The following is a 19,799-nucleotide window of genomic DNA, read 5'->3' as shown; positions in this document are numbered from 1 at the left end:
CAGAAATAAATAATTTAATAGCACCAACACAACTCCATCCACAAAAAAATACAATCAAGACTACAGATGTGCCCAACCCTTTTAAAATAAAGGAATAGAACCAGAAAACTACCACATCTTGTATTTTTTAAAGCTTGATTTGATCCTTTTCTTTATCGATGAAGTTGAGTTCATCATAGTAGAACTGTCCATTTATCCAGACCTAGCTTGTTCAGTCCACATACTTAATTTTGCCACAAGCAAATTTTTCAGCCCAGTTCAGGATCTCTGAAACATCAGTGACATTGGTTGCATTGCTAACACCATTAGCGACCACGTCAGAGCCGCCTGCATTTCCTCCAAACTGCTCACACACTGCGAGAGCCCACTCGCACGCAGAAACACTCGTACAGCCCTGTTAAAAAAAAAGAGCGGGTATAAAAACATGTAATTATCCTTAATTTACTGTCTTTGCATACACAGTTTGTGTATTTTTGCCCTACCTTTGGTACTTGACAGGCACACAGCACCTTCTCAGATGTCTGCAGGTGAGACAGCAACATGACCAAAGAATCTGGAGTATTCTTGCTCAACTGGTTCACGGTCTTCATTAGAATCTAAACAAATATAATAATTTATGCAAGTATTTTTCAATGAACCAGTTCAATTTGTTTGTGTTCAATGAAGTCATTCTGCAAATGTGATGTTCAATGTATTTTTAAGCACCGCCAGTAGAGGGCAGTGCATGTATGGGAAGATGACAGGTATTTTGACAGGTTTAACTTAAAATATTATTTAATTTAATAATTTAATGCTTAACTAAACAACAACTAATATCATTTATAAATATATATATTTTAGAATAAAATGTATTACTCCTATAATTGAAAACCCCCTCCACATGATAACATCATTACCGATGTGGAGTCAGTCTGGACAAAGTCTACCAGCACAGCTTTTTTTGAGTGTTTCTTCAGCAGGTCATTTGCTATCAAGGTGGCCTGAAACAGACAAAATTCATCTTAAGAAAAAAAACGGATTTTAAAGAGCGAATATCAGCTGAGATCACATTTGGAGATTTTCCACCTCTCTGATCTCCAGCTTCCTGATGGCCGTGTTGCTGCTCTTCTGTAGATCCTTTAAGTGAGACTGCAGCTCTCTTCTCTGCCATTGTGGAATCGATGTTCTCTCGACCGCCTAAAACATGCACACATGCAGTTATGCACTTGATATGCAGCTGAAAAGAAATGTTTGAATATGAAAAAGTGTGTTGAGAGATATGTACATCGGTCAGAAGGCCGACTTCTTTGGAGAGTCTCTGTGCTGCTGGTAGAGAGAGGGCGTTGTCGACACCAACACGGGCCGCCAAAGACTTCACCTGCTCTTGCATGACTTGGCCCGTCTCCCGAGCCTGGGTCAGAAAAACAACAATATAGATAATCTCTCAAACAAATAAAAACAAACAAGAATTCACTGGAAGCAGTATCAACGGTTAAGTGTTTTTGTATTTCTAACCGCTTTGGCTTCGTCTCCGGTAACGGCAATGATACGACTAATGCCTTTGACCATTTGACGCTCAGACACGATTACAAGGTCCCTGATTTCTCCAGTCCGCAGTAAATGCCTGTCGAAAAAGACACCTCGATCACCATGATTGCAGCTTGAGGGGGAAAATGGGCCAGCATTATCTCATTATCAATGAAGTATTGATTTTTGAGGTCTTACGTGCCACAGCAGAGCTCCACAGAGGTGCTACAGTCTGTGTTTGAAGAGAGGAGATCTGAAACAGGCACAGCCACGGACACCACGCGCACTGGGTCGGGATACACCTGAAACAAACACATCAGACGACTAAAAAGAGAAATGTTTTGAGATTATGTGTCGGTCTCCCCTGCAGTTTAAAAACTAGATATTTTCATCTTTAATATCAATGTAACAGACTGGTTACCTCATCTATGGTCCTCAGGGTTGCAATCTGACTGGCTCTGGACAGTGGGATTTCCTCTATGTGCACCACTGCGTTCTGCTGAATGATGTTTTGCACCAACGCCTGGACCTGCTGCAACTGAGACACGCTCAGAGAACCCTGAACATAAAACACCTTTTAATTCTCATATCTGATCAATAATTTTCCTTTTCATTCAAGATGCCCATGCAGGTTTTATACCTTCACGCTAAAGTCAAAGCGGAGTCGATTGGCGGCAACGTGAGACCCGCGCTGATTAACACCAGGACCCAGCAGCTCTCGCAGGGCGAAGTTCAGAATATGTGTAGCGGTGTGCTTCACCATGCAGCCCAAACGCTGAGTCTGCACCAAAAAACAAACCAAGCTTTTAGGTACCATGGTACCAAGATTGTATCAGGCGCTAATATTACGTTACTTTCATATAGACCATAGAACTGAATGATCATCTCTATATTCAATTAACATGGTATTTGGATTTCAGGTTCCTTCCGATAGACTCAAAATCACCAATTGATGTGTCTTAAAAAAACTCTAAACTCCCACCTCATCCAAATGAAGCAAAACTTGGTCTCCAGTTCTCAGAGTCTCAGCTGCAGTGATTTGATGTACCACGTAACCTCCAGCAAGACGGACGCATTCTACTGGAAACAGGACATCCTGAAAAACAATCCCAAACACGATCCAGTCCGATTTTTTAAATATAAACAATTGAAACAAATCTCAGTTAGAGGAGGTGATAAATAACCTGCAGTTCATCTTTGGTGAAGTAACCCTGGTCGTGCGCCTGTCCACCCTGTTCTGCATAGAAATTGGTACGGTCCAGGATCACACCACAGCGCTGACCTTCACCAACCTCTGACACTAGAGATCCCTCAGAGTACAACGCCAGGACAGACGCTCTGCAAGGCGGAAATACTGAGAGGGGAGTAGAGTTAGTCTCGAACCAACCGGGTATTATCCAATGTAGCAACAACCGTCGGAGGTGGGAATATTTGAGTTGAAATGTCCAATTTCGACTTCAATTTACCACATGATGTCACCACAAGACACTGAAAACTGTTCTTGTGGCACAAACAAACAAGAAATTAAAACAAATTGCTTGCATGAATTTCATGCGGTAAGGATACTTCAAATTTGCGACGTGAAATAATGTGTCTGTGCTGAGGTCGGGGTTGAACGATTTGCCCTGAAATTTTGACAGTCTGACATTATATCCAAGTAGGAGAGTTAAAAGTTGTCTAGAACGGTTAGAGATTTTTCACATAGTAAAAGTGGTTTACTTGGTTTGCTTAATTTAGATAAACAGACTGTGACGCACACATTTCCTTCACATCCATTACCGTATCGCCCGTCCTGCCCCAGACTGTAGGAGTATTTCAGCGAGTCATCAGAATGAGGAACTCCTCGGCTCTGCAGCTCCGCCAGGCTGTGAAGATCCAGCTGGTCCACCCTGTCTCCATCATCCTCTTCTGACTGACACCTCAACTTAAAGAAAAAACAACAACTTATAAAGTCTATAAAACTCCAACTGCAGAGAGCCTATTAATAAACAAGCCCATCATTTATCAGCCAATAAAATTTTGGATTAAGAAATGGCCCTTTGTTTACTAGACAAGACTGTTACCTTCTCATATTCATCTTCGAGCACCTTGATTTCTTTCTTATCGACCATCTTGCCCCTCTCCTCCAGCATCAGGTCAATGAGGTCAAGTGGGAAGCCCAGGTTACGATGCAGGGACCACGCAACTGACGCTTTTGTACAGAAACAACAACAGATATAAAGAGAGGAACACATGAATACAACGTCCATGCAGATGCTATGTGAGGTGTTATGGTGAAGCAGTTAAAGGTCTGGACTGCAGTGGTGTGTCCACAAGGGTGGCACTGGGTGGAAGCTGCCCCCCTATAAAAATGAGTTTTGCCACCTTAGTGGCCACCCCAACACCGACCTTACAGTCACGACTTAGGTACTAATGTAATGTACAAACAAATTCTGGATTAAGTTTATGGAGGGGATCCAGAAATGCACAGAGCAGCTGATTCTTAAATGCCTCATTGAATTGACTAGGAAGGTTAAGAAAATCAAGTCCTGACCTGGAAAAACAGCCGTGTCTTTATCTATTGTGTTCATATGCCTGTCGATGACTCTTCTGCCTTGTTTTAGCGAGGTCAAGAATTGGACTTCATTCTGATGAATCAGATCCATGATCTACAAAGCAAATACAGTTAAATCAAATGTGAAGAACATGATAAAAGTCTGTTATAGGCACTGCTATAGTGCTAACGTGGCACTATAGAAAAATATGAAAATGCTATAGTACCTTTCAGCAGATATTTACATAGTTCAGGTATAATGTATATACAATCCTGTTGTATCATTCTAACATACTTACTCGTTCAGATTCTGTGTGCAATTCTGGATAGGCATCACCCTGTGAAAATGAAAATAAGAAAGCTTTAATTTATGAAAGAACAAAATAGTAATGGGAGTATATCAGTGTCCTCTCACCAGTATATGAGCTACAGTTGGCACCAGGCTTGCCAGTGCACCCTCGGGAGCCTGCAGAACTTCTGTTGAAAACCGCACCGCACGTCTAAGTATACGTCTCAGCACCAACCTATGACAAACAAATGAATAACAAGATGGAAAAACCCTTGAACGTACATTTCAGGTCACACAAAACACATTCACAAGATAGTTCTCATTTCATGAGAAATCTGGTTTAAAACTCACTCTGCGCCAGTCATGCCTGGATAAACTCCGTCGGCAATACATACACAGAGCGTGCGAATATGGTCAGCAACAACCCGGTAAGCCATGTCCACCCGACCCACATCAGCATCACCGGTCCTGCCCTGATACGCTGGAGCTTTAGAGCACTACACACACACACACACACACATTTTAGTACGGTAATGAATGAGAATAATATTAAACTTTACAATATTCGTATCACACCAAGATACATCACAGAATAATGTCTCAATGTCCATGTTTACAATTTGTTTTGTCAGATGAAGATTCAACACACCTGGTGGATAGCAGACAATAGAGGTGTGAAGAGGTCTGTGTCGTAATTGGAACGTTTTCCCTGTAGGACAGTAGCCAGTCGCTCTAAACCCATCCCAGTGTCCACACTGCACTGAGGGAGAGATCGCAAACTGCCGTCTCCTTCCCTTTGAAACACAATTTCACAATCTCACAAGGCACATGTAATAACACACACATTTAAATATTCCACAAACTAGTATCTCTAACCTGTTATACTGCATAAATACCAGGTTCCAGATCTCAACAACATCCGGACTGTCTGCATTGACCAGCGACGCGGCATTCCGAGTCCCAACGTGATCGTAGTGAATCTCCGTGCAGGGGCCACACGGACCCATCTCGCCCATTTCCCAAAAATTATCCTTCATTCCGAATGGCAGCACGTGATCGGGTCGCAGTCTTCAACAGATATGACGATAAATCTCACACAAGAAACTGATCCGTAAATTTGTCGGCAGTGAACATACCCCATACTGAGCCAGATCTCCCTTGTTTCTTCATCAGCCGGCAGACCGCTCGCCGCATCTCCGGAGAAGTATGAGACATACAGTCGTTCTGCGGGAATGCCGTATTCTCTTGTTAAAAGACGCCAAGCCATCGCGCACGCCTCCACCTGATGAGTTATTGATTTACAGTGAGTTTAGTGCACTGCACAGATATATAATAAATTAACATAGAGGCATTCTATGCATCTATTCAAGCCACACATTTACTATTGGTATGCGTGTTCACTGGGATTCGAACCCACAACCTTTGTGCCGGTAACACAATGTTCCGCCAATTGAGCCCCAGGAACTAATTTGTAATAGCAACAACAATTCCACCAAACCTTAAAGTAATCTCCAAATGACCAGTTCCCCAGCATCTCGAAGAAGGTATGGTGGTACACATCTTTTCCCACGTCCTCCAGGTCGTTGTGTTTCCCTCCTGCCCGGACACACTTCTGACTGTTCACCACCCGCCGGTACGATGCCATCTCACTGCGGGGGTCTGCGCAGCCCAGTAGAATTGGCTTGAACTAGCATAATGACATCATATGTTAAGATTTACAGTAAGATATACTACAAACACCCCTTTTCCAAAAGAAAGCTTTAATTAGAGTTTCTTGTACTTAACTATTAAATAACAGGTAGATACGATTATATATAATGGTCTGCTCATCTGTCATATTTTATTTTATATAACACTACTACTGTGTATTTCATAATACTTTATATTTTCCTATAATTTTCCTTATTTTATACAGGTTTATTCCCACGTCTCGGTTGTTTCTACTAACATGTATTTTCTGCGGACAATGCAAAAATAACTAAGATTTGTACCTGGTTCATTCCTGCATTGACAAACAGTAGACTCGGGTCTCCTCTCGGACGCACGGGAGAGGACGACACCTCCTTGTGTTCATGACCATCCTTAAAAAAGTCAATATATGTTTGACGTACTCTTTTAGATGTGAATTCTTTATGTGGCCGTGGGTATGATAGCGCAGAGCATCTTCTTAAGCTCGTCGAGAAAGCGCTTAATTTCGTATTTAAAAGTGCACAGTGAAGCTGTTTCACAAGCCGTATGTGCGCAGCCATCTTGGTGGCCGACTGCGTCACCAAGCTGCGGCCAATCAGCGACGAGAACGAAACTGAAACAAAAACTGAACCTGAGGACACAGAAATAAATGTCTAAATATAAAATTTCTTTAAAATATATATTGTGTATATATATTTTTTCTACCCCTCCGCGAATACCTTACATTGTATGTAAATTAAAATGCAACAAATATATAAATATGGTAGACAACGTGCACAATTATAATTGTAAGCAATATTATCATATTAAGTCTAACATTATTTAAGTATATTTACATTTTCAAGTAAATGTCAAAAACTACCCTGAAATCTTGCTGGATCACCACAAAAAAAAACATAAACTTTAACATGTCACTTTATAATTGACTTTAAAGCACAAACGGTTTTATTTAATAGTTTTTATTATTATTAAACATCCCAGTTTGAAGTCATAGCAAGTATTTGCTATGTCATTTTTACACAGTACTTTTTCTTAACATGTTTGAATAACTGTCCTACCTTATTTACCCTAATTTACATCCATGTGTAAGCCTATTTCAAAACAACAACTTATGTGTGCCATACAGATTCCTTACAGGATCTGACTAAATTTAATCCGTTACCTAAACAATACAACACATATTTATAACATATATGTTCATAAAAAGGAAAATAACCAAGTAATCACGTGAACTTTTTTATTATCTTATCACATTTTTAGCAACCGACAACAACATGCAAGTAGTTGTGGCATTATGAAATGTTTCTTCCCATGAAAACATGCAAACAAAAGATAAAAAGAGTGATTGCACAAGCCATGTGTCTTTCTCACGAACACTTCTCCTTTTTAACACTGAAAACGGTTTTGCAGGAGGTGATGGGTTTTAGTGACCTAGTATGGACTCCAACAAAATAGAAAATGCTCCTTTACAAGCATCATTTCGTAACAATCATCATGTTTGCTACAGTAGCAGAGAATACAAAATAATACATAAGAACAATTAAGGGCTGCTTTGCTTGACTCTTTGATCAGACAGATGTCCCTTCTTTTGACTCCTCAGTTTCCTGTAGACGAAGAGAAAAGAATGCAAAAGTCGTTACACAGTGAATGATGTTTTCATCATTGAATCTTTATTAGAATGACTAATAGAGATGTTGGTTAAGTACCTTGCCCTGTATCTGCTCCTGCAGGGTCTTTACAGTCTCCTTCTCTTTGGTCAGTTCTTCCTGAGTGATCTTCAAGAGATCCTGCAGTTTAGTGGCCGCCTGGTTGTGGTCTTGTGTCAATTTCATCTCCTTTTCCAGTCTCTCCTAACATTATAACAAAATTTAAGATAACAGTCCTTTAACTCAAACATCTCAAGGTAATGGTGTTGTATTTGTTGTAATAACCTTTAGATCTTCATTTGGTCCGTCTCCAGGAGCTTTGAGCTCTTCTAGCTTGGCCTCGAGATCCCTCACACACTTCTGCACCTTAAATATTCAAGAAGTTAAAATTGTAAATAACAATCTACACTACTTGTTATTATTTATATTAATGGAATATTAAATGAAAATAGAATATAAAAATGAAGACAACCAAGTAAAGGAAAATTCAAGGATTCAATTTTAAATGTACAATTGTTGAATCAATCTGTAAATTAAATCATTTTTAAATGCTAAATTAACTATATATAATTTATTAAAATACATTTAAATATAATTACTGTAAATATATATGTATATATTCTATTGAAAATAAATAAAATGCTACAATCCAATTCAATTAAATTAAATAATTAATTATTTTTAATTAATTAATATTATTTAATTAAGTTAAATAATTTTAAAACATTTCAAATCAAATGAATGGCAAAAAGTCTAATTTATAGACTATTCCCATTGGATTAAATCAATGGTTTCGTTCAGCATCAAGTCACATCGAAAGCCCTCTGGCATATGTCACCTGTTCATAATCGCTTGTCAGCTGCTGTCTAGTGTTCTCCTCTGTCTGAAGTTTATTTGTGGCTTCTTCCAGTTGCATCTGTGCCTGTAGAGGTAGACAGCAAGATCATTAAGATACAAACATTACATTACAGTATCCGGACACAACCGCATGAACTGTACATGTATACGTTGATGGTAAATGTAAATGATAACCAAACACCCTGGAAGTCTGTTGTCAGGTAACTGCAATGAAGAAAACCAACACTGCATAAAACATTAAACTGAATTAGACACGCCTCCACCATTTAAAGTATTTTGTTTGACACCGCACACACTAAAAAAGGTTCAGCTGACAATAGAAGAAGAAAAAGGTTAAAAAAGCCTACACCTGCACCAAAGTTAAAGCCAACGAATTGCGATTCTTGCGAGACTTTATGGGGACCAATAGAATGGAGAGAATAGCTTCAATTCTTAAAGGGATAGAGCAGCCAAAAATGTAAAGTTCCACCATCATTTATTCCCCATCAAGTTGTTCAAACCTGCATATGTTTCTTTCTTCTGTGAAACACAAAACAAGATATTTTGAGAAATTTCTTTGTGGTATTGTGTCCATACAATGGACAACGGGGGTCAATGTCTTTGGTTACCAACCCTCTTTAAAATATATTCTTTTGTGAAAAAGGAAGTTTAACAGGTTTGAAAGTACACAAGGGTGAGAAAATTTGATGGTTCCCATAAAGCCAGAGGATGCCATGGCCTTTCCCTATCCTGACCTGAGTAAACCGTGTGGTGTCCTCATTCTGTATATGCTGTGTGACCTTTTGTAGCTTCTGTCTGACCTGCAACGCACAGCTGTCATTCAAAACCAAAAGCCACATGTGCGTTAAAAAGGGGAAGGTTGACAAGATGTTTCACCTACCAATGAAAGTTCTGCTTTTTGCTCCTGTGCCTCTGCTTTGGCGGACATCAGCTGACTGTGAGCTTCTGATAACAATGTCTTCAGCTACAATAAAAAAAAAACATTAAGATATGCTAAAATATTCAAGCACTTTACCCTAACCCTGGAAAACTGCACCTTGGTTAGATGTTTTACCTGAGACATCTCTTCTTCATATGTCTGACTGATGGTTATGGACTCCAGCTGTTTCTCCAGCTGTGCTTCCATCAGCATCACCTGACCCTTCAGCTGTAGAGAAGAGAGAAATCATGAGCGAAAACTTGAACAATTTAAATGCTCAAAGCCTAAGAAAAATGAAAATGCTGAAAAAGCAACAGTGACGATTTTGTTGACACGAACCTGTTCTGTGTCCTGTGTGTCGGCTTTAATTCTCTCTATCGTCTCCTCCAGGTCCTTCACCCGATCCAGGGTCTGTATGAGAAACCCACAAATTTAGCACAACAGCTGAGCCAAATAACCCATGACACAAATCCACAATCACTGAGACAGGCTCTTACCGCCAGTCTTTGCTCTTCTGCATCTGAGATCTTTGACTTCCATGCCAGCTCTCCTTCCCCTACACTCTTTTGCAATGCCTTCAGCATGCTTTCCTGTACACACACACAAAATGTTTCAAACCAATTACCAGATTTAGAATATAATTGTCTAATTTATCATGGTTTATCATGACCCGCCTATTAAACAGACAATTCATTTATTTTGGTATTAAACTAAGTGTGCAATTTTATCGTAGCACTTTTAGTGTTTCATACCGTTTCATTGAGAGTCGATTTGTGCTTTTCACACTCAGCCTGCAGTAACCGCCCCCTCTCCTCTGATTGGACAAGCTTCTGTTGTAGTTCCTTTATGACACAGAAACATGGATTATCTAAGGATGTCATTGGCTATACTTATATTGGTATGTGTGTGTGTAGTGATGATCTCTAACCGTCAGTTCTGAGCTTGATACTTCTGGAATCTGTTGTATGTGAGTGAGGGACGCCTGTGCTTCATGTGTAAACGCCTCCAGCCAGTTACTCTACAAAACACATGTCAAATTTAATAAAAACAAATGAATAACAACTAAACAGAATAAGGTTTAATACATATTAGGGCTGTGCAATCAATCATAATTAATCCTAATCAAAACATTTAGCTATAATAATCGAGGTGAAACAATTATTGTAGCGTTCCGTTTTGTAAGGATTTACAGCGGTGCAGCTTATATTTTTTACTTTAATTTAATTTGTTTTTTTACAGTTGAATTCCAGTTAAAATGACAATTAATTTTTTATATGTGTCAAAAGTCAGTGACTAATTATGTAAAAAAATCGTGATCTCAATATTGGCCATTATAATCTTAATTATGTATATTTTTGTCATACTCAAGCAGTCCTTATATTATTTAAAAATAACATACTGTTCCGATTAAAAGATGACTCTTACCTTAAATTATTTTCATATTGCATATTTTATTGTATATGTATTGTAAATAAAGTATGTTCAATACCAATAAAATGTAACAACAATCAGTTTTAAAAAACTTTAAAAAACATTTAAAAAATATGTCTCCTATTGGAACAATACATTAAATAAAGTAAAATGAAATATTTGTATTACTGTATATATTAATTACTGTGAATTGATGCAAACATTTTTCTTTTGAATCGATTACTAAAAAACATTTGTATTTTCTAACAAATGCACAGGGGAATTCTTACCTGATGCGTTTCTATAGCGACCTGAGGAAAAAGAGTCTGAAGTGCGTTTGTGGCATCATTCTGGAAGGAGTTTAGCTGCTGTTCTGCCTCACTCTGCACAAACACAAGACTTTGATAACTAAACAGAATTTTGGCGAAAAAATACACTGTTTTAACCAGCTACAGCCTTTAGATAATCTGAAGGATCAACTCCTCATTCCTCATACTTTGTGTATTATGTAGATATACAAGTGAGCATGTTTTTAGTGTGTATGCAGTATATATATATCATGGTTACCTGTGCAGCCCTGGCTTGACTAAATCTTTCTTCACCCAACCGTTCAGCAGCAGCCAGTGCCTCCACTGCAGCATAGTTCTTCTCCCTCAGTTCCTAAACACACACCAGTAATATAGTTAAATATAATGCAATTGATAGATAATTTGGTATATGTAGGAAATGGATGAAGGTGTTGTACTTGTATAGAGAGATGCATGGACTCACATTGCTCTTGGTCTTCATTCGCTCCATCTCTTCTTTCAGCTGCTGAGTTCCTCCTCCAGTGAGATCATTCGAGCGTCCTTTTCCAAACTAAAAAACAAAAACTCTGTGATAAGGCAAATTAAAAAATATACATGAGGAAACTTATCTGAAAACTCATCTCTTACTTCTCAAATGGTTGCTCTGCTTCAATGTTGTTGGCCTGTTGGTATAAAATTATGAAGCCATAAGCACACGTGTTACACACACACACACACATTATTTATCAAACGCTGAACTTACGCTTGTGTGAGTCCCCGTGGCATTCTTTATAGTGTCAAGCTCCTCTGTTAACTGACTAAGCTCTGCCTCCAGTGATGTCAGCTGATCCTCCCTTTCTTTCAGACTGCACATTGATATAGTCACATCAGCAAAGCCATTAAACTTTGAATATGAAAATGCGATAAATCAATCATATCTACATCCACATTACCTGCTCTTCAACTGTTGAACCTCCTCTGAATTGTCAGTCTGTACAGAATCAAACAGTGAACAGTTTAAGAATCCAAAGTAGTTTTACTATAATTTGACAACTGACATACCATATGGTATTTGATATTAAAAATTTAGGTGATAGTTTCGAAAACACAATTTTGGGGCACTGTACTATGACCAGAATCTCAAATATTTATACCTGAGTCTCTTTTGGTGTCTGAGACAACTGTTCTCTCATAGTCTCCAGCTCTTTGCACTTGTCCTGTAGCTCTGCTTCTGTAACGCGCATACGCTCCTGTAGCTCTGTATACAAGACACATGAGAAGACATGACACATACAGAAAACATGATACAATTTTAACAATAAGCTGCGAAACGGGTCATGGCGCCACGCCCATGAGCACAAACATCAACACATTCAATATTCTATACAGAGTTTCAACAGTCTCTGTAAACGAGATGCATTCATGTCTACTGACCATCAACGATCTTGACCTGCTCTTTAACTGTGTCTAGTTGAGTCTGTAGGGTGTTGCTGCTGTTCTGAGCCTGCCGAAGTTCTTCGCTGACTCGATCTAACTTTTGCTGCAGAGCTTGTTCTCCGTCCACACGAGACACCTGTACACACATAAAACAGTATACCAGCTGATCGTTCGTGACACACCTGAACACAATAATGAACGACATGCATCAGAGAGCTTGTCCTTCATACAACTTCACAGAACCTCCACCTTCATTGTGGACCAACTTGCTCATTTTCATGGATCATATGGGTTTGGAACATAAGGGGCGATTCACATTTTGCGTCTAAAACCGCACAGAAAACGCAAGCCGCACTGGTTTGTGCACTCCTGGCGTCGCTAAGCAACCATGGGCCACCATAGCTGTTGAGACGAGGAGGTATAAACAAAGGATATATAGATTATTTGCACTGAAAATACCTTGCAACAAGTCCACTACTATATTTATTTATGCTGTGACCATCTTTGTGTCCATCTTCATTGAGCTTGCTATATTGGCTGGTTGGTTCTGTTCACATGACCTGCGGTGCACGTGCGGCATTTTGAAAAGTTGAAATATTTTCATATAGGCATTTGGCAGACGACTTACATTGCTTTAATACTATACATTTAACAAAGGTATTTGCAATCCCCTGGGATCAAACCCACAACCTTGCGTTGTTAACGCAATGCTCTTACCACTGAGCTACAGGAAAGCTTCGACTGGAGCGTCGCACAGCATTGTGAGCATGTTGCTGCCTATGTTAGAACGTTTGTTGCGAGTCTACATTTAAAATAACGAATATGCGTGCAACAGACACAAAGTATGAATCGCCCCTTAAATGCCTACATAGAAGAGTCTATCGACAAAATTATCAATATGGGACCTCTTTAATCAACAGGGGTTTACATTGTTTGCATAGCCGAGCTAAGAAAATCTCCACCCACACAGAGATACAAAAAAACACAATGTCCTCTGAGTGTTCCCAAAGACAGAAACCACTCCTCATAATGGTTAAGAATATCTCATCAAGTTGAGGTCTTTGTACCATGGCCATTCAGAATTGCCGTGGTACAAAGACCACAACCACTTCATAAAGATGAGATAACAAGTAAGGGGTCAGAGGTGAGGGCTTTACTTTTGTATGTGTTAGCTGTTCTTCAGTGGCAGCCATCTTGGCCTCCAGAGCCTTCCTGCGGTCTTCCTCGGCATGCTGTGCGACTGTACGCTCGTTCAACTTTTGGTTGAGATGTAAACAGTCTTGACGCAGCTTGGCCAACTCTGCATTCTGCCTGCAGATGTAAACAAGCCACAAAAAAATCTTGTGAAGAGAAACAAATGACAAATTATTCACCTGGATGCACGTCACAAATATCAAACAAAAAGCAACGCAAGGGCAATATCATGTGCAATACCTGCTCTCCGCCTGACTTGTGGCCTGGTTGAGGGCATCTCTGAGAATGGAGTTCTCCTGTTGCAGACGGGCCAGCTGAGCGGTTGGTCCATTTTCTAACTGCTCTTGCAGGCTCTGGATCTGAGGTCACATACAAAGCACATATTTACTAACACGTCCCATATTACGGAGAAGAGAAACTGTGAGAGGCTGGTGACCTCTGACCTTGCTGTTGAGCTGCTGTTTCTCGAGGACATGCTCCTGGAGGGATGCTTTCAGGCGCTCCTGCAGGCTGGCCTGCAGAGCTGCGATCCTCTGTTCACGGGCACTTAACTCGGAGCTCATGCGGGTCTCTACGGATGTCATCTTGTTCCTTGCAGAGTTCAGCTCCTAGTATGGAGAAGGTGAGGACAATGTTTTCTTCTTCTCGTCAAACATAGTTTGAAGCTATGTCCATTAATTTACTTGGAAGTGTATTGACAGACGTTACCTTGGTAAGCTCATGGACACGGGTCTTTGCTGCAGCTGCGTTTTCCTGCTCAGCTGTTAACTGCTTCTCCTTCTCTTCCAGCTGCTTCTTCAATGCCGCCAATGGGTCGCCCTTCTGAGATGCCTGACATTCAGAGAGAAAAAGACATGAATGCCAAAAGAGAAATATGGGTATTCGATTAGTGTACAAGACAAGTTGAGACTTCATACCAATTGCCAGGAGTCCTTTCCTGCCTTCTTGCTGATGATCTCAATAAGTTTCTGCATTTCAGGTTCACTAAATGAAGCATTGTTCAGACTGGAAATCAGAATTTTGAATGGTGACTGCTGGGGGGTGTCAAGCGTCTCCACAGGAACCACTTCAAAGACAAATTTTGGTTAAAGATGGTCTTGAGTTCAGCCATCATATGAATAGCCACAGTTTAGAAGCTTCAGGAGCAACGGACACTCACCTGGCTCAGACTTTTTCTTTGATTTCTTCTTGGTTGGACCTTCAGTTTTAGGTTCCTCAACCTTTGGGAGAGCAGCAACTTCAGAGACAATTTTTGCTTCTACTTTCACCTCCGCAACATTTGGCACCTCCTTTACTGTGACCTCTGGAACCTCCATGGGCTTGACAGGGGCTGGTTCCACCTTGGCAACCTTCTTCTTCTTTTTCTCCTTCTGGGATGGAGCAAGTGGAGCAGCTTCGGCACTTACAACAGCAGGGGCAAAACACTTAACAACCTCAGGTTTGGGAGCAGATGGCTGGGGAATAGCTTTAGGCTCAGGAACAGCTGGGTTGGGATTCATTTCCCGCCCAGCAACAGGCACAGGTTTAGGTTCGGGTTGGGGTTCTGGCTCCACTTTGGGTAACTGTTCGGGCTCGATATGCTCAATGACAGCTTCAGAGCCTGACTCGGCCTCAGATTCAGGAAGCTTCCCATTTGGTTTCTCTTCCTTCTTCTTGGCCTTGCTTTTCTTTTCTGATGCCTTTTTCTTCTTGTCTGCACGTTGGGGTTGAGTCTTACCTGATTCTTGTCGTTGTTTGGCTAAAGCTTCCTCGAAAGACATTTCCTTCATGGAAAAAGTTGATACAAGTGTGATGCCGATGGCAGAAAATACCATGAAGCCACCAAACACCACGATGCCCAGAGTTTGAGGGTCGTAAACATCCATCGTTGCCTAGTCCTGACCGTCCTAATCCTGATCCTACAAAAGAACAAAAGTCACTGTCACCTCAAATTATTGATGTATTTATACTTTATAGGGCACACATGGGCTTTCAATTGTAATGGATGAAAACATTACTAAACAAGTGGTCACAACTGGGGACAGAACAGAACTATTACAAAAATTATCCAGAGGTAATTTCACACCAAAAGTGTTTTTAAGTTTAGTTAACTTTATTGTCTGATACGGCAGAAGTCTTGGATTTCACACTGCCATCTATCTGCACGGATGAAGCATCACACATTTGTATTTCAATGTTTACCGATTCTTTTTTGTGTTGACTGATAGAAATGTCATGTCGCACATTATCAACGTGGCAAGCACAGCTTTCGAAATGCTCTTGCGATACTGTGATACTGCACCCAAAAAAATTAAATTCTGTCAATATTTACCCTCTTGTCATTTCAAACCTGTATGACTTTCTTTCTTCTGCAGAACACAAAAGAAGATATTTTGAAGAATGTTGTTAACCCTGCCCCATTCACTTGCATTGGTTTTGTGTCAATACAATAAATGTGAATGGGGGCCAGTGCTGGTCAGTTATCATAGGTGTTAGACTTACTGAAATAAAACCATGTCATTTTTTTATTACAGCTCACCAAGTGCTGAGCTGCCAACAGAAAACATTTGCAAAGTAAATTTCACAAAAAAAAAAAAACTTTATAACAGAATGGAGTTCATGTTATGCAACACCCCACAGAGACCCACTAACATTCCCTCACACACACAAAGGCATACATTCAGTGTCCAGGGAAAAGGTCTGTGCGCAGTAACGCACAATAACCTTCCCCCAACCTCACATTTGAGCCAGACAGAGCAATTCTTGACTGGAATGTTTGAGGAGGGGTCTGCCACAGGTAAATTTGTCGACTTCCCACAGACACAAAAATGCAGAAGGCTAACAGAACTTCAAATTAAAACTTACTTTAGGTTCGTGTGGCATAACCCTAAAAACGTATTGAAGTGGTAGCATGGAATACTGTAATTTTCATTTTAAACATCACAGAACTTATTATATTTAGACAACAATTCGCTGCAAGATAGGCAGTGCATGCATATTCCAGGATCACAATTTCTGCATCCACATGTGAAGACCAAACAGTAGAAGCATCATCACTAATATATTATGCAGAGTTGCCATATCCAGTGCACATACACAAGCCTACATCTCAAAGAAAGTGGGCTTCTTTTCTGTGTCAGACATTAACCCCTTAAGTAACATCACAGACATTACATAACAACTGTGTCTGTGTGCAAGCATTTCCGATCATCTGCCCTGTCATTAATATCTCACTAGCGGAACAATTTACCTTCGGCTTAAAATAAACGTACTCTAGTTAACATCCTCAAACATACAGCGTTTGCATACTTTTTTAATACTTAAATAGTTTTGTTAAAATATGTTTAATTTTTTTATGAAACTAATCCCGGAGTAAAAACGTTTTTTTTTGGAGAAATACATACCTCATCCACTCAATTCATTGGAATTAAAGAGCGATTTTTTATTTTTGATTAAATCAGACGTATTAAACTATTTAAGAGCCCTTTCCTTGCATGAACATAAGATAACAGAGGGGAATAGATCAACAGGAGTGATACGCTCTCAAAGCCATATTTTATTCTTTATACAAACCTTTATAACGATGTTTGATCCCTGCCAGCATTTTTAATATTTCAACTAACCAAACTCCGCGTTTAACTAACGCAGAACAGACAGACCGTACCGTTGTATAAAAACAGTTATGAGCTCAATGAAACAAAGAAGAAAACAAAATACTTCCGAGACAGTGAACACTCAAGGACACGTACCCACTTGCAGGGAAGAAAAACGCTATTAGGTCCTCACACACACAAGTTCAAACACTTTGAAAATACAAAATATTATCAAACACACTCGAAAAACGTAACTTTGTTACAGCAACTTTCTAATAGACCGAAAATTATAAAGAAAAAAACTCAAAGCAACATAATAAATGCACTGTTAAACGCAACATCAGCGGTGATATAAATGTACGCGCTTACCTGCGGTTAAAACTTCAGTACTTCACAATCACCACTGACTTTTGGAGTCGTGGCACTTTCTGCGAGCTGGCACTCTGCCCGACTCTGAAGATGATACTCGGAACGAAGCTCACATCTGATTGGATGAACGCACGTCAGTCAACGCCCTTTAAACCAATACGTCACCAGTAGTATCCGCGAGATGTGTGGCGCATAGAGGGCTTTTGCGAGCGTTCTTTGATAAATAATGTAGGAAGTATAGAAAATTTAATAAGACAACTTTAAAATTAAAGAACTTCCGGTTTCTGTTTTTAACATCAAAATACAACCAACAGAACACGTAAAACCGAATCAAAATGTTAAACGCATATCTTTAAGATTTAATCATATATGAAAGATAAATAAAAATGAAACCGGTGTTTACATTTTGCAAAGCGGTCTCTGTATGATGTAAATAAATAAGTAAAAGATTGGATGTAATTCATAAATACTGGTAATTGACACACACTCACGTTTTCTATAAAGTTGGACTACTGTTGTCACATGCTTATACCACGGTATTTTTGTTCATACCGTAGTAACGTATATTCATTTTATTTTATTTTGATCAGTATGTGTCAGTAAGTGTTTGGCTCTTTTTGGTGAATTTGAGATTAATCACCAAGTAACAGTTGACTTATTTCCTAAATGTAACAGCATGCTTCAATAGTTCAAGTGTTTTGTTAAAAAAATGTAATTTCAGTTCAGTTGCAATTGCAAAACCCATTATCCTCTTAAACCAATAGAAAAACGTATCCACTAATCTGAGATAACTATTAAAAGATAAGATTCCGATTAAGGGCCACTGCATGTCACCATAACAGATTTGTCAAAAAATCAATAGTACAATAGGTTCACAGAGACTCGTGTTAGTACAGATTGTGTTTATGAGTTTGTGATCGATGGGAAATAATTGACTGAAACTCCTCCTAAAAGTATGTTCTTTGGATTATTGATTGAGCAAGCTTGCATAGATCAATTTAGTTGATAACGTATGCCTGTGCTATCAGTTGTCTAATTATATCTTGGATCAATGTTCTTTCTCAGACACTCACATTTACTTCACACTATTTAGATCTACTGTGCTAAACCATTCATTCATCTGATATATGACAGCTTCTATGTATTCAGCTGTTTGATCCTAATATCATTCCATGCTCACCGAAAGCTTGGCTCAAAAGGTCACTAAACTTTTGAAGATACATCCAAACATTGTACACTTCCACCCACATGCTCAACCGCCCACACCCACAAACACAGACTTTTCTTCTTCTCAGAACTGACTTAGCGAAGTTCACACATTTCCAGACGTGATGAAGAAAAGGACAGTGTCTAGATGAACAAACAGCAAGGGAACCTATTTACTTAGTACCAGGCAATACATCCCCATGCTGATTTACACCCAACTGCTAACTCCTTTTTTGGGGGTCTGTTGATGATACATTGAAACCAGGCAGACAAAATAACAAAATTATGAAAGATGGAGCCGGAAGCTGCATCATTTAGAAGCCACTAAACTTGATATTCAGCAAACAAAAACCCCCCAAAAGTATATAATTCATTACATTTTTTATACTATAACATAGTTATTTTACAGTATTCTTGCTGTTGAAGCCTGGTATTTAGATAACTACTAAGCTCAACCAGAAGCAATTTGGGAACAAGCACGCCAGCAGCGGTGAGCACAATTACATAGCAGTGGAAGTGAGGGGGTGGGGTATGCGGGCAAATCTGGATGTTTGCTTTAGCTGTAACTGACCAGGGCTGGCCCATCAAAGAAAACCTTACTGGTAGCCCCACAGGACACGCGGCCGAGGAGCTCTGAAGCACCAGATGTGCATGTTCATCCTTCTAATTCCTTCAGGATATCACTATTGCTCAGAGACAGACAAATTCATATAAATCATTATAAACATCACATCATTACAATGACTATTTTGACAAAAAATCTATTTCATATGTATACTGCAGCTGCCCCTGTTGTCATTGACAAAAGCTCTTATTCACATCTCTTCCTTGTAATCGCGTATGAAACGGTGTAAGGGTACACACACACCTACGTCAGAGACTAA

The 19,799-nt window shown here is 39.6% G+C and overlaps 2 protein-coding genes across 2 annotated transcripts; both read right to left on the bottom strand.

The window, feature by feature from the left end:
- On the bottom strand, positions 1-6,582 carry aars2 (alanyl-tRNA synthetase 2, mitochondrial (putative)). The gene is made up of 22 exons (XM_056759174.1): positions 6,320-6,582; positions 5,827-6,015; positions 5,465-5,610; positions 5,205-5,396; positions 4,978-5,122; positions 4,680-4,825; positions 4,455-4,563; positions 4,339-4,377; positions 4,040-4,154; positions 3,570-3,697; positions 3,286-3,430; positions 2,691-2,860; positions 2,489-2,602; positions 2,147-2,287; positions 1,928-2,065; positions 1,705-1,808; positions 1,495-1,603; positions 1,265-1,390; positions 1,066-1,176; positions 897-980; positions 483-596; positions 1-394 (listed from the first exon to the last, which is right to left on the bottom strand). Exons 1-22 carry the CDS (start codon positions 6,575-6,577, stop codon positions 212-214), a joined length of 3,006 nt encoding a protein of 1,001 aa, XP_056615152.1. The 5' UTR covers positions 6,578-6,582; the 3' UTR covers positions 1-211.
- Positions 6,583-7,240: 658 nt separating this feature from the next.
- Positions 7,241-17,827, bottom strand: rrbp1b (ribosome binding protein 1b). The gene is given in 27 exon segments (XM_056759182.1): positions 7,241-7,621; positions 7,724-7,867; positions 7,949-8,029; positions 8,502-8,585; positions 9,256-9,321; positions 9,402-9,485; positions 9,576-9,668; positions 9,780-9,851; positions 9,938-10,030; positions 10,193-10,282; positions 10,369-10,458; positions 11,141-11,233; positions 11,418-11,510; positions 11,622-11,668; positions 11,671-11,708; positions 11,786-11,820; positions 11,901-12,003; positions 12,091-12,128; positions 12,292-12,395; positions 12,572-12,710; positions 13,732-13,885; positions 14,009-14,127; positions 14,212-14,376; positions 14,477-14,599; positions 14,686-14,834; positions 14,928-15,666; positions 17,710-17,827. Coding segments are annotated over 26 exon segments (3,039 nt in total). The 5' UTR covers positions 15,634-15,666; positions 17,710-17,827; the 3' UTR covers positions 7,241-7,585.
- Between the last annotated feature and the right edge of the window lie 1,972 nt (positions 17,828-19,799).

The sequence above is a fragment of the Triplophysa dalaica genome, chromosome 10 (assembly GCF_015846415.1).
Source record: "Triplophysa dalaica isolate WHDGS20190420 chromosome 10, ASM1584641v1, whole genome shotgun sequence".
NCBI lineage: Eukaryota > Metazoa > Chordata > Actinopteri > Cypriniformes > Nemacheilidae > Triplophysa > Triplophysa dalaica.
Note: the sequence above shows the minus strand (reverse complement) of the source record. Positions and strands in the feature narration are given on the sequence as shown.